Source organism: Pyrgilauda ruficollis, unplaced genomic scaffold, assembly GCF_017590135.1.
Source record: "Pyrgilauda ruficollis isolate IOZ18807 unplaced genomic scaffold, ASM1759013v1 scaffold69, whole genome shotgun sequence".
Classification (NCBI taxonomy): Eukaryota; Metazoa; Chordata; class Aves; order Passeriformes; family Passeridae; genus Pyrgilauda; species Pyrgilauda ruficollis.
In genome coordinates, this window is record NW_024528710.1 from 2,954,114 (window position 1) to 2,968,475 (window position 14,362).

Sequence of the window (14,362 nt, forward strand, 5' to 3'; positions counted from 1 at the left end):
GCTCCCAGCAAGGGAGGACCAGCAGGACCTCAGTGGGGTGGGCTCCCAACCTTCTCTCCTCCCAAAAAGGTTCCTCACTGCACCCAAGACAGGCACTGTCACCCAGGCTGGCAAGCCACTGGGTAAAAATCATGGAACCACTGAATGGTTTGGGTTAAAAAGGACCTTCCAGGACCATCCAGTTCCAAGTTCCTGCCATGGCCAGACACATAAGGTGTGCCTTGCAGACACAGTGCTGTGTGCTCTGTGCAAGTGCTGGGGGCTCACGCTGCTGCTGCTGGCTCAGGTGATGGTGGAGGGTGGCTTAAAAGGGTAGAAAGAGGTGCTGGGAGGTGCTGCCCAAATCCCATCTTTAGTATTGGCATCCTCAGGTGTCTCAAAGAACATTTAATCACAGTATTTCTGTTAATGCTTTAAGCCAAGAGGTTTGAACCCAGCACCAGGCAGCTCAGGGGGCAGAGGCTGCCAGAAGACATTGTTCAGGCCCTTGTTCAAAGTCGCTTTCCAGCTCTCCTGGAGCCTCTTTAGGCACTGGAAGGGGCTCTAAGGTCTCCCTAGAGCCTTTTCTTCTTCAGGTGAACACTGCCAGCTGTCCCAGCCTGGCTCCAGAGCAGGAGTGCTCCAGCTCTTGGGTGAGTTTGCAACCTCCTTTGGACTCATTCCAACAGGTTCAGGTCTTTCTTGTGCTGGAGGCCTCAGCAGTGCTTCAGGTGGGTCTCACAAGAGCTATTCATAGTGGGCTTTTACAGCATCAAGGTGATCCCTGCAAACTTTGGCATGAGGGATCAAGGCATCCTCTGCCCCCAGTCTGCAGCTATTCAGTTTCATTTTGTGCAATCACATGATTATGATTTTTTATTATTTTGAGCAATCATATGATTTTTGTCTTGGTTTCAAGCAAACACATGGCTGGAAGTTTAGTTTAAATGTAAGGTGAAAATCCACTGCAAGTCCCTGCCTCCTGCATGGGACTGATTTCAGTGCTCAGCACTCCCATCCCAGGCACAAGATCCCATCCCACATCTCAGCCACTCTGCTGCTGTGGGTGCTGGAGAGAAGCTGGCAACCTCAAACTTCTGCACTCTGCTACTGCAGGGTACAGCCTCAAAAAGCCTCTTCTCCACCTGGAAAACAATTGCTTTGCCTAGATATCACATACACACACAAAAACAAACAAAAAAAAAACCCCAAAAAACCAAAATCAAAAAAGACCAAAAAACCCACAAAAACAAAACAAAAGCAACCCAAGAACTTTCTGCAAAGAGAGCTCAGGGGCCAGTTGTGCTTCGAATCTGGAAATGGCAACAAAGCAGCTTGAATGGCATGGAGCAAAACATAAATACAATAGATGAAGATTTCTAAGTGATGCCTTGCAGTGCCACTCTGGAGGCCATGGAGGATCAGAGGGGACAGCCCTGTGGGCTCCCTCTGTGACTTCCTTGTCATCACTGCTCAGTTTCTGGGCTGTGTATACGTACCCGTATGGATGTGTAGATGGTAGCAGACAAAGACACACCAAAATTCAGTGTTCTCATTCATTTAATTCTCTGGGACTGAAAAATGCAGCAGGTCTTTCCTTTCTGCTCATGCCCCAAGTGACCAAAGTGCAAGAAAAAAGATCTCAAGGGATCTTGTTTTTTCACCTTGAGGTGGGCACTACTCCCAAATTCCCATTCAAGGACGCAAACAAATGTCATGAAAATCCTGGAACTGAGCATGCATAACAGTGAAGCCAAAGAGGAGCCACTGGCCAGTGGCACTGCTTCCCAGGGACTGACCCCTCTGTGCCCAGGCAAGAGGGATCTCCATCTCCCTCTGACTTTACCCATTTGGGTTTGGGAATTAATCAACTCAGGGAGTAAACTGAAGGAAGAAGTAAATCAAGGAAGTCAGCAGTGTTTCTGAAATGTGCTGAGTCCTTCCCATAAAGCAGGTTTATCCATGCTGCTGGCTTCAGGTCTGTGTTATCTTTTTTTTTTTTTTTTTTAATTAAAATAGTAGCTAGTTGATTTTTTTTTCCCAATTCTGCTTGCCTGAAGTCAGCACCTCTGCACTCCACAGGCATTTACATACAAGTGGTCACATTTTTAAAGGACCACTTACTTTTTTTTTATAGGTCTTGTCACAGAGCTTAACATTGAGAGACACCAAGCTACTTTTAGTAATTATAAAAACTGAGGTTTAGGTGTCTGCTGTTGGGCAATAGAATCCAAACCACTGCTTATTCTTCTAATGACTCAAAAAAAACCCCACAAAACCAAATCCAAGGTATCCCATGGATAAATAATGGTTCTGTGTTCATGATGTCATGTGCAGAACCTTGATCTCCGTGGTGAAGCCACAGCACAGTTGGGCAGGGTACCCAGTGGTGCCTTCTTCCTTCCCATGCCCCCACCTGTACCCTCAGAGGTTGCTCAGGGGGATGTCTGTCCTCTGCTCAGCCTTTGCTCATGGAGCAACAACCTCCTGTTACCCAAAGACTTGTCCTGAAGCCTGTTTCATCAGGAAAACTGTCACTGCCCAACACATCTCACTGAAAATATGGCTCAGATCCCTTCTGCAGGCTTTCCCCTTCCAGCTTCCATGGCTGCAATTCAGTTATACCCCTGTGTAAATCCAGAATAAATGTGCTGACTTTACTGAGGCTGCTCTGCAGTAACTCAGGTTTAAATGCAGTTTGAATCAGCTTAACATATGTATGTTTTCAAAGCAGAGCTATAAACTTGTGGCAGCAGCAATTAACACCTAGACCCACAGCCAACATCCCAGCTGGTGGCACTGAGGCTGGATCTGCTGTAGCTATGCCATGCCCTGCCACAGGCACGGGCAGGTCAGCTCTTCCTTACTTCTGTACATCACTCTGTCTTACATCCCTGGAGTCCTCATGGCTACTCACCAACCCTGACTCAGAGTATGTGTTAAAGCAAAGCAAAGAAAACCCCAGCCCAAACCCATGGAAGGTCTCCTTATGAATGGCAAGTGGATTTGTAACAAATTAATTGTTGGGACACGTGGATGAAGATGAGAAGAACATGGCAGGTTCGTTTGGCTGGAGTGATGGCATCGATGTTCAGGGACTACAGCAACAGTGCTTAGAAATGCAGAAAGGATTAAAAACAACAATAAAACACTGTATCATTCAGTTCTGGATACCACAGGGAAACAGCAGTGGGGGAAAAACAATACCTGAAATTTGGGGGGTTTAGCCATTTTCATTCCCATATTAAAACACAAGTGCACTTCTTGTCTGCTACCATCTACGATGCACCAACTGAGCTACGTACCATTCAAAGCAGCATAGGCTTTTTCCAAAGATGTTATCCGTCTAGGGGCTACAGCACGAGTTAATGGAAGACAAAAAAACAAAAGAGAAAGAAAAAGAGATCCATGAGTGCTGCAGCTTGGTTTCTTGGTCACAAACAAAAGCAAAACCCAGGATTAAAATTCCTCTGGCCCCTTGGCACAGAGACATTTTGGTAGCTAATAACTGCCTGGCAAGTTATTTACTGGTGAGCTGGGCTCTCCACCTCATACCAGGACCTGCTTTGCTGGAATGTGCTTGAGCCTGCAAGCATCCCTTTGGCTCTCCTGAGCAGCTCAAGGTCCACATGTGCATAAGGATGCATGGCCAAATGACAGCATTTATGGCATGTGCTGGAGCAGCAGCAGCTGCCTTGCACAGCTGTTCCAGTGCCAGAGGAGAAAAAAAAATCTCAGGTTAAAGCAGATGAAAAGCAAACAGGGAGATCATGACAGTTCTGAATCAATAGGAGAAATGGGAGAAAAAGGAATCCCTAAGGAGAGGCTGGTGCTTGCCACTGACTCCAAAGTGATCAGTGACATAAAAAAAATTAACTTCCTCTGGAAAAACAGCCAGGGGTGGGACTGTGGCCTGGATCTGCATGATGGGCAAAAGGAAGAATGAAATGGCTCATCCTGCTGAAGTCACAGCCACAGGGAGAGCTGGTGGGGAGGTCAGGGCTGCAGCACCAAGGCAAGGAAGTGGCTCAGAGGGGAGGCTCTGGATGCAGTCACTGCAGTGAGCTGACACCAACAAACAGAAGGGGACTTGGGAGACAGCAGCAGCATGTGTCCAACTCTCCTGAGCAGAGGCATAAGCAATCTGAAGTAGCTCCAAATACCCAGCTCAAAATACGCGGTCCCCATTTCAAGCAGGCTCAGGAGAGCAGCCACTGCAGCACAGAGCTCTGCTGCTGCCCTGCAGGGGGGAGGAGAGCCCTTCGGTTCAGCAGCTCCAAGCAACAGAAAAAGCCACGTGCTTCTGCCCAGGGCAGCTGCAGGCACTGAGATTTGGGTGTAGACTCACGGGAACTGGGGCTCTTCACCCCTGAGCTGCAGGAAGAAGAATTCTGCCATAAGTAGCTGCAGCAGTGCCACTCACTGCCATGCTGCAGGATCCCTCCCCAAAATAAGAGATCATCTCTGCAGCTTGGTCCCCTACATCTCTGGTGACACCCTGTGGGCAGCACCCACTGCACTAAATGCTTTTGCAGAGGGGAGGAGATGCAGATGGGCCATGCTGGTGCTGGGAAAAGCCAAGCTGGAGTCCAAGCCAAGAGGGAGCAGGGTCCTGACATGGCTTCTGTCAGAAGTGCAGGCAGGAGCACAGGCAGACTGCAGGCAGCAAGGGAGAGCAACATATGGCAGGATCTTTCCAATATGGCTCAGAACTGGTTGAGAAAAGGCAGCATGGCATTTCCTTTGGTTGGCTGAAACTCAAAGGCTTTTGCAGCATTTCAAGGTGCTGTTATGAAATTACCTTAAGAGGTAATTCAAATTTCTTGTCCTGCTAACTCAAATGTGGCATTCAGCCCTGAACCATAGGAAGCATCCCACCACGTTCAGGGCAACTGTCCTGCATGGTATGGAGTGCATCCCATCATGCCAGGATGGAATGGCACCCCTCTCACTGTTTGATAAACATCCTGAAAAATGAGGGGGCTGGGGTCTCTGAAGGACACAACAGGATATGAGGGTGGTGGAGAGCAGCAGGAAGGAAAGAGCAGAGTGAACACAAGGGCTTGGATGAGCTGGGTGATGGTGCTGCCCTCTCGACAGTGAGGATGCCACACACAGAGGCAAATGGGAAAAGGAGACCAAAGCTAGGGAAAGAAAAAGGTGATTGGAATAATAAACATGCTTATAAACAGGCTTTGAAACTCCACAGCTATTCACACCTGCTTCAATTTTAACCCTCATAATTATCCATACATAAAAAAATATATTTTTATACACCCACACACACACACACATATATATTCAACCTGCCTGAATTTTCACCTTAGACTAGAAACAGTGACCAGTTGAACACTGAAAAATAATCACTCCAGGCCTGGCTGGTGGGTTAAAAAGGGTTGGAGGGTGAAGGGAGATGGATATGGACTTTGAAAAGCAACCTGGTGATGGAGCAAGATGTGCTCAGCCCTCATCACAGCTTTCCTCTTTTCTATTTTTCTTGCTAGGAGTTTCCAATGCGAGGCACATCTCATCAAAGTCTTGAGGAGGATTGTGCTCTTGTGATTAAAAAAAGAAATAAATATATATATATATATATAAAGGATGCCTGGATGTGTGGGTTTTTTAATTAAATAACACTGCCTGCCCTACTTTATTAATTGGAGTATGGAAAATAATCTATCATGATGGTAGGGAGCTTGGGGAATAGGACAGATGGAGCTGGTCTACATTTTCAATCAAAGCACATAAAAATTAACATACAGAAAGATTTGTGTGTGTGTGTGTGTGTGTGTGTGTGTGTGCTAGATCACTTATGCTTGATAGTATTTTTCAAAGGCTCATATTAAGCCAGTTTTGTATCTGTGCCTCAGGAAAGAAAAAAACAAAAGGATGAGTGTAGTGTTTGTAGCACTAGAGCTTCACCCCTGCTCACTCACTGCTGTTTAATGCTGAAAGATCTTGCTGCTTTCAAAAAGGGGTTTTGAAAGTCTCTTTTGCAGAGCAGAGACCAGCAGTGTGGAGAAGAGGCACTGGAAGTCAAAAGGAAAACTTCTGGATGCCAGGAGGGTCGTGCTGCTGGGTTGAAGGCCCTGGGGAAGCCAGGCAGGTGAAGGGCTGGCACTGGTGGCCTCAGGGCCCTTGTCCCATCTTTGAGAGGCTGCAAACCTGCACTGCTGAAAGGTTTTTTTCCAAAAACAAGCCTCATTCCCTGCAAAATCCACCTCCTCCTGCAAACAGCATCCCTGCAGGCACACAGCCCCCAGCTGTTCTGCACTAGCAACTCCCCCAGCTCCCATTCAAGGAAAAATACCATTTCAACATACAAATTACAGTTATCTTGAGAAAAAGGCACATGAGGTGCTTAGACTATATTGAAATCCTTTTACCTGTTTGTGTTACACTTAAAAAATGGGTGTTCCCAAAAGAAAGAGATCTGTGGTCCTGCAGCTACCAGGAATGCTCTGCAGTTGTGCCGGTTTTGCAGCACAGCAATGCAGGAGGTGCACAGCTTTAAAGCATCTTAAACTCCATAAAGGTTTAACCTAAAAGGTTAAAGGTTTAACCTAAAGGCAACTAAAATCACTCCAAAATGATTTTATTATAAAATACATTAAATTTCCCTTTTTCCTAAACACATGGACACTTCATGTAATTTTTTAGCCAAAATGATCCACAAAACCCATTAGCTTCCATCACATTTATAATGCTACCTCCTGAGCTTTCCTGCTTTTAGAGACCTCTGCAATGCCATACTTGGGAGTAGCTATTGCTTTCATTTTAACCCTCCTCTGTGAAATAAAAGTGATTTTCACTGACTTTATTTTAATGCCAAGCATGCTGCTGCTCTTCATTTTACATGACAGGGCTTCACTACATAATATTGAAGTCTCTTTAATTTAACTTTTTAGTGACCTGTGGCTAGTTGGAAGTCATTAATTTCGTTAAGGCAGATGAAAAGCAATCAAAGCCAAGGCAGTGGCTGCATCACTGTACTGCCACCAACCACTTCGGTGTAGTGGGGTGGAAAAGCAAACAATGGGTTAATTGCTGCCAGAGGGGATTAGGGAGGGGCAAAATACAATCAGCTCTTTTCTGGAAGAGACATTCCAGTGGCAATCTGACTACCAGAAAATACTTATGAGTCCTGGAACTGTCTCTGGAGATTTGGCAAATAGAGGAAATTGTTTATAACAAATTGAGATGTCAGGTAAGAAAAAGCCCTCACCTGTATCTGCTCTTATTTAAAACCTCAGTGGGAGGAGAGGGAGTGAAGCACCCAGCCTGGCAGGGATGCTGTGACCTGCTGAGCCCACTGGGGTACTGAAATAAACATAAAATATGTCTTTGGGTTTGTGCTGGAAGGCTGGTCTGTGAGGGGAGCATTCAGCTGGAGGAGGAAGGAAAAATGTTGTGCATTGTACATAAAATATGTCTTTGGGTTTGTGCTGGAAGGCTGGTCTGTGAGGGGAGCATTGAAAGGAGGAGGGAAAAATGTTGTGCATTGAAAAGAAAATCAATTTCCTCTACATCTCTTTTTCTCAGGCTGTGTCTCCCAGGCAGCTAGCAGCCTGAAGTATTTGCCTTCTGATGTGCTCCATGTTAATGGTGTGATTTGTGTCAGATCAACATCTCTTAACAGAATTATACTGTTTAGACGGGGCAATGGAAAGGCAAGACGTGGCTGGAAGAGTGGATACACAGCCATGGAATCCTGTGGAAAACTAGAGCTCTGCAAAACTTGTGCTTCAGTGAGGGCTCATTTTAGGTCCAGCTGATGTGAACTGGCACATTGCTGCTTAGGACCAAAAGATACAAATTTAAGGCCAAGTTCTACAGAGGTCTTGGGGGACCTCCCTGTCATTGGGAGGCCCTACACAGGGACACAGAAGTGAACACATGGACCATGCCTGAACCTTCCTAGAAGTGAACACATGGACCATGCCTGAATCTTCCTAGAAGTGAACACATGGACCATGCCTGAATCTTCCTAGAAGTGAACACATGGACCATGCCTGAATTTTACTGACAGCTCACCTTTTGTTAGAGCTCTAACACCTTTCTGCTATTCCCATTAAGGGCATATAAATGTTTTCCTGTCTGTCATATTTGTCTTTCCTAAATTGTGCCATTGCCATGGAGGCTGGCCAAGGAAATGGGAAGCCATGAATAAAGATGACAAGGTTCTTTGCACCCATCTGTGCTCTTCCAACAGTTGTAATTACAGACATTTAAAATCGAGACAGGTTTTTACCCACATTTCTGACAGCAACTCTCTTTTCTGAGCAGCCAAGAAATGAGAGACAGCTACTGCAGGGACTGACAGTGAAGGACATGGCTCTGGGATGAAGCTTTGAGCAGCTTTGAGTGCACCCTGGACATCCTGTCCTCTCCCCTGCCATGTCTTCCCTGGTATATCTGCCTGTGCAATGTTCACGAGCTGGAGAGGACCTTCCTTGCCATGCTACTGCAGCCCAGCATGGACCCTTGTGGTTAATCATCCCTCACCACAACCTTCCCTCTCCACCCAACCCACCTGCTCATTACAACACAGATTTATTTTAAGAAAACACTTAAGCAAGTGGGTGCTTTCTTAAATACAGAAAACAGATCCCTGCCCTAGATTACCTTTTGAAAAATGCCATCATTTCAAGGCAACAGCAGCAGTACTGATGGGTGATGCTGAGGCCAACTGTCTCAGGCAGTAAATGCACCAAACAGCAACAGAACCAGAGTGGGAAAGTGAAGTAGAACAACCTTCCTCCAGCTGATAAAATTATTGCTTGCCATCCACAGTTTACAACTCCCTCACCACCACTAAACCAATGTATTGCTTAGGCAAAAAGGTATCATCTCTTACCGGGTTTGGGGATGAGTCCTTGGAAAGGCCTGTGAAAAATAAGGAAAAAAGGAGATTTAAAATGAAATGGTACCAGGAAGCAAGCATGCCTGGGCTGAACACCCTCCTGTGGCCCACGGAAGGCTGGGGATCAGCCTGTCCTGCACACAGTTCATGTGGGACCAACAGGAGCTCTGTGGGGATCAGGTCCTGCTTGGGGCAGCAGAGGACCCTGCCACGAACAGAGGGTGCTAAAGCACAGCAGGGCTCTGAGCACTGCCCTGCATCTGCAATAATCTGTCTCAAGCTTCTAAAAAAGGGGCTGGGATTTCCATGCCTGGAGATCAATCACACCTAGCACCTTTTTCTCCTGCCACTGTCTTCCCCATCATTTCCTCAGGCAGTGGATGGGAAGAAAGCAGGAGTGTCTGTGTTATGGTCCCCTCCTTTCTGATGAACCATTAGTTGCCACCTTAATTGCTGCCCTGGGGGAGTGGAGGCACTTACAGACCCACCCCAATGGGGCTGCAGAGCAGGGAGTGCCTTTAGGTGGGCTCCCCCCTCTCCCCCCTCTGGCTCCACAGGATGCTGACACCTCTCACCACATACCTTGTCACAGTGAACTTGATTTTATCAGCAACAGCCAGTATCCTCTCCAGGTTCTGAGAGCCAAAGGTGCAGGGCTTCCTGAAGGGGATCCCAGGAGGCAGGCCCTCTATGATCACCGACCCTGGGTTGCTCTTGATGCGCTTGTATGGCACTTGCACAGGGTATTTAATCCCCAAGGCCTCACCTAGGAAAGAAGTGAGTGGCAATTAAGTCGTGAGAATGCCAGGGATGCCATTTCTGCTGCAGCTCTGGCTTTATCTCCAGCCCCATCAAGGCACAGCACAGTGTGAGCAGGCTGCTCAAGGCACCAGGTCAGCATTAAATCAAGGACCAACATTTTCAGGCTGCCTCCATGATGGCAGTGGAGGGGTCCAAATACAGGCACATGTGTGCAGCAGAGCCCAGGGGCCGAGGAGATGCACTGCCCTGCATCATGATGCCCATGCACTGCAGTGGGAGGGATGGAAAGCTGCTGCTCTTTGTTTTGGGATGTTATTTGGAGCTAACTCCACAGCTCTGTTCCCTCTCTTAGGCCTGGCTGCAGGATTGAGGTTACATATTTCCTTTCAAGTACCTGGACAAGGCTTAGCTCTGCTGGAACTTCAGCACAAGCAGTACACTGGTGACATCAATGTGTAGGGCAACACAGCAGAAGAAGGTTTTGAGAAAGGGAAGAAGGTAATCCAAGGCCTCCTGAAGGCCAGCTTTGCCATAAAGCAAACAAAGGCCAAGTGACCTGCCTGGGAAATTCAGATTTTTAGAGTAAAAATGGAAAAATGGATGGTGTCGGATTCCAATGGATATGGTGAACAAAACAGCTCTGTCCTCAGCAAACAGCAAAAAGGAAACAGGCTTTCCTTAGGTGCTGTTGGGTTTTGGAGGATACATATTCCAGATTACAGTCAGATTCTAAACCTTCTCTTTCACATGACATGGAAGAAGAACGATTTTAGGTGGGGTCCTGAGCAACAACAAATTTTCGAACAAATTAAACAGGAGATTGTTGAGGCAGTGGCCCTTGGGCCAGTCAGGACAGGACAGGATGCAAAGAATGTTCTCTACAGCACAGCTGGGGAGAATGGTCCTTCTGGAGCCTCTGGCAGAAGGTACCTGGAGAGACTCGAGAGCAGCCCCTGGGGATTGGGAATTCTGAGGCCACCTACAGCCCAGCTGAAAAGGAGATACTGCCTGCTCACAGACGGGTTTGAGCTGCTTCAGAAGTGATTGGCACCAAAGCAGAGCTTCTTTTGGCACCCAGCTACCAGTGCTGGGCTGGATGTTCAAAGGGAAAGGCCCTGCAGCACACACGATGCTACATGGACTGTGTGGATAGCACTGATCATACAGAGAGCTTGAACAGGAAATCCCAATCGCCCTGGGATCCCGGGAGTCATCATGAACTGGCCTGATGGTGAAAATTTTTTGACTATTGTCATCATCATCATCATTGAATAGAAGGTGACATGTGCTGAGGAGGCCCCACCATACAACCAGCTACCAGAAAATGAAAAGCAATACACTCTCTTCACTGACACTTCTTGTCATATTGTAGGGATTCGGTGAAAATGGAAAGCTGCCATATGGAGTCCTACATGGTGAGTCACAGGAGCTGTCAAGGGACAGGGTGGATCAAGTCAGGTTGCAGAGCTGAAAGCTGTCCAGCTGCCTCTAGACACTGCTGAGCAAGAGAAATGGCCAGTGCTCTACCTCTGCACTGACACATGGATGGCAGCAAATGCTCTGTGGGGGTGCCTGGACCAGTGGAAAATGACCAGTTGGCAGTACAGAGGGAAACCCATCTGGGCTGCTGAAGTGTGACAAGACATTACTGCCCAGGTAGAGGAGATAGCTGTGAAATCCTATCACTTTAGATATGGACATACACGGGAGTCAGGCTACTGAAGAGTATCACAACAATGGGCAGGTGGATTGGGCTGCCAAGGGTAAAGTATTTCTGGCAGATCTGGCCTGGCAACATAAGGGTGAATTATTTCTAGCTCGGCGACACCTGACACCTCAGGTCATCAAGGAAGAGATGGAACAAACAGATGATTTCGTGATTGAGGTGTGGACTTAACCATGGTCACCATCTGCCAGGTTATCCATGGCTGTGAAACATGAGCTGAGACAAAAGCAAGCCAAGTGGGTAAAGCCCCTGTGGGGGGCAGTGGTCTAAATATAAGTAGGGGAACCTGCCAGATTGATTGCATCACGCTGCCTGAACCTTGCCAAGGCAAGCACTACTGCTCACAGTGGTATTGAAGGCACCACTGGATGCCTGAAGACCTACCCTGTGCCTCACACTACATCCTGTGCCTTGAAAAGCAGGTCTTGTGACAACAGGGCACACTGAAAGAATTGGGCTGGGTAAAGGGACTCGTTTTAAAAACAGCCTCATGGACACCTGGGCCAGAAAGCATGGATTGAGTGGGTGTATCACACTCCCTATTGTGGCAGCAGCTCTCTGGCCACAGAGAGAAACAGATAATTTCCCAGGTATTGTGCTGGGAAAGTCTGTGAGAAGATCAGAGAAAAGATGAGAAACCATTCTTAACTTGCTGCACCTGGTATTGTGAACATGTGGAATGTGTTATGGAGATTTGTTTACCAAAGGGTGGTTTCTTAATTAGCCAATGGTGCTGGTGTTTGGATTGGAGTATTGTATTGTACAATACAACCTGTATTGTAACTGTCTATAAAAGAGCAATGGGTTTCTAAATGCAGATTATTATTCAGCCTTCTGAAATACATGGAGTCTATGCCAATTATTACCTGGCTGGGGGCCCACTTGCAAGGATACCTTATCACAGAATCAGAGAATTAACTAGATCAGAAAAGGTATTTGAGATCATCAAGTCCAACCTATGACCTAACACCACCTTATCAACTACACCATGGCACTAAGGGCCACATCCAGTCTTTTTTTAAACACATCCAGGGATGGTGGCTCTGCCACCTTCCTGGGTAGGTTATTCCAATGCCCAATCACTCTTTCTGTGAAGAATTTTTTCCTAATGTCCAGCCTAAACTTCCCATGGTGAAGCTTAAGACTGTGTCCTCTTCATTCTGTCAGTGGTAGCCTGGGAGAAGAGACCAACCCCCCCTGGCTGCACCCTCCTGGTCAGGGAGTTGTAGAGAGTGATGAGGTCTCCCCTGAGCCTCCTCCTCTCCAGGTTAAACAACACCAGTTCACTCAGCCTCTCCTCACAGGGCTGGTTTTTTTACTCTTCACCAGCCTTGTTGCCCTCTGGATGCACTGGAGCATCTCAATGTCCTGCCTGTACTGGGGGACCCAGAATTGGACACAACACTCAAGGTGTGGCCTAACCAGTGCTGAGTACATGCAACAGCCTCTGGAAAACTGGATGGTACAATGCACCATTAAAATTCACACTGACAGCAATGCAGGGGGGAACCTTCAAACATTGGGATCTACATTTAGCAAAGGCCACCTGGTTAGTTAACATCTGAGGCTCTGCCAATCAACCTGGCCGTGCCCAATCAAAGCTTCCATGTGCTGTAGAAGAGGATGAAGTCCCCATGGTGCATATAGAAAATGTGTTAGGAAAGACAGTTTGGGTTAGTCCTGCCTCAAGCAAAGGCAAACCTATCTGTGGGGTTGTTTTTGCCCAAGGACCTGTGTGCACTTGGTGGGTGATGCAGAGGGACAAGGAAACATGATGTGTCCCTCCAGGGAATTGATTTTTGGGTGAGAACAGTTTGTGATGTTGAACTGTGTAATACTGGTTGCTGAGTGACACTGCCATAACTGCCATGGCCAGTGATGATGGGCTGCTCCAGATACATCAGCCATGAGCTCAACCAGCCAAAAGCACAGCAGCCCTGTGGAAGACCTCTAAGATGGATGGAACCCACAATCATGGTCTAAATGAACTCAGCAAACATCCTGGAGGGACAACAGTGACTACAGAAATGTGGATATATCTGTGCTTGTGGATACACACACACACGTGTATGTATATAGTTGGAAAGTGTAGAATTTTGGCATGATGTAAGTGTTACAGAATAAGGGGTTCTGGCCAGGACAGGGTTAATTTTTGCAGTAGTGAGGAGAGGGCAAGGCTAGGAGCTAGAGCTTATTTTGTATCACCTCACATAATTTTATAGGAATGAGGGAAGGGGTCCCTTCTGGTCAAGTCAGTGAGGCAGAGGGAGTGGTCAGGCAGTGCTGGTTCCCTTTGTTATTGACATTGTTACTGCTTGTTTTCTTATTCCATGGCTGTTTCCAGTAAACTCCTATCTCAACAGGTGATTTTTACCCTCTGTGCCTCCAAGTCTCCTCTCCAACCCACTGCAAGGGGAGGGAGAGGGGGAAGGACAAGTGAAGGAGCAGTGCATGGTTTGCAATGCTTCAGTGGGAACACTAAGCTGGGGTATAACATTCCTGAACCTCAGCATGGGGATAATAGCATTTCCCTGCTCTAGAAACAGGAGGAGCAGCATCTTCCTGTCCCCCAGTGCCTGCTATGGCCTGTTCCTATTCCCTTCCCAGCCTCCCAGCACTCCCTGTGCTCCCACAGCTCCTGCAGCAAACAGGGGCAAATCCCAGAGCTGCCATTCCCTCCTGGCCCTCCTAAGTACCAGCAGCTCAAGGGGGAGATGAGAGAAAGTACCTGGCAAGAAGGAATCAGGAGCATAGGGGAGAGATAAAGAGCAAAAAATTAGGAGGGAGTAAGGGGGGGAATAAAACAAGCCTGGATTCTCACCATATTTCTTATTGAACAGGTCCTGGACTTGTTCCCGCAGCGTATTAGCAATGTCTATTCTGGAAAGCCTGGCATCATAATTTTCTGTAAAATAAAGAAACAATTATAGATTTCTGCTGGTATATTAAAAGGCACTCTGTGACTTTTAAGTAATGCCATTTTCTAATTATAGGAAAGCCCTTATCTTGCAATTAGCTAATCTGTGGAGTGG

At 47.1% G+C, this 14,362-nt stretch overlaps 1 protein-coding gene across 5 annotated transcripts in view; it reads right to left on the reverse strand.

Moving 5' to 3' along the window:
• Positions 1-14,362, reverse strand: part of GTF2IRD1 (GTF2I repeat domain containing 1) — a 47,964-nt gene that overhangs the window by 4,378 nt on the left and 29,224 nt on the right. For 4 of the 5 annotated variants that reach the window (XM_041484948.1, XM_041484946.1, XM_041484947.1 and 1 more), the window contains 4 exons: positions 14,152-14,235; positions 9,425-9,608; positions 8,837-8,865; positions 3,285-3,332 (listed from right to left, as the gene is read on the reverse strand). In XM_041484948.1, the coding sequence (XP_041340882.1) occupies positions 3,285-3,332; positions 8,837-8,865; positions 9,425-9,608; positions 14,152-14,235 (345 nt within the window). The remainder of the gene's footprint in view (positions 1-3,284; positions 3,333-8,836; positions 8,866-9,424; positions 9,609-14,151; positions 14,236-14,362) is intronic. The other variant, XM_041484945.1, reaches the window with a different exon arrangement.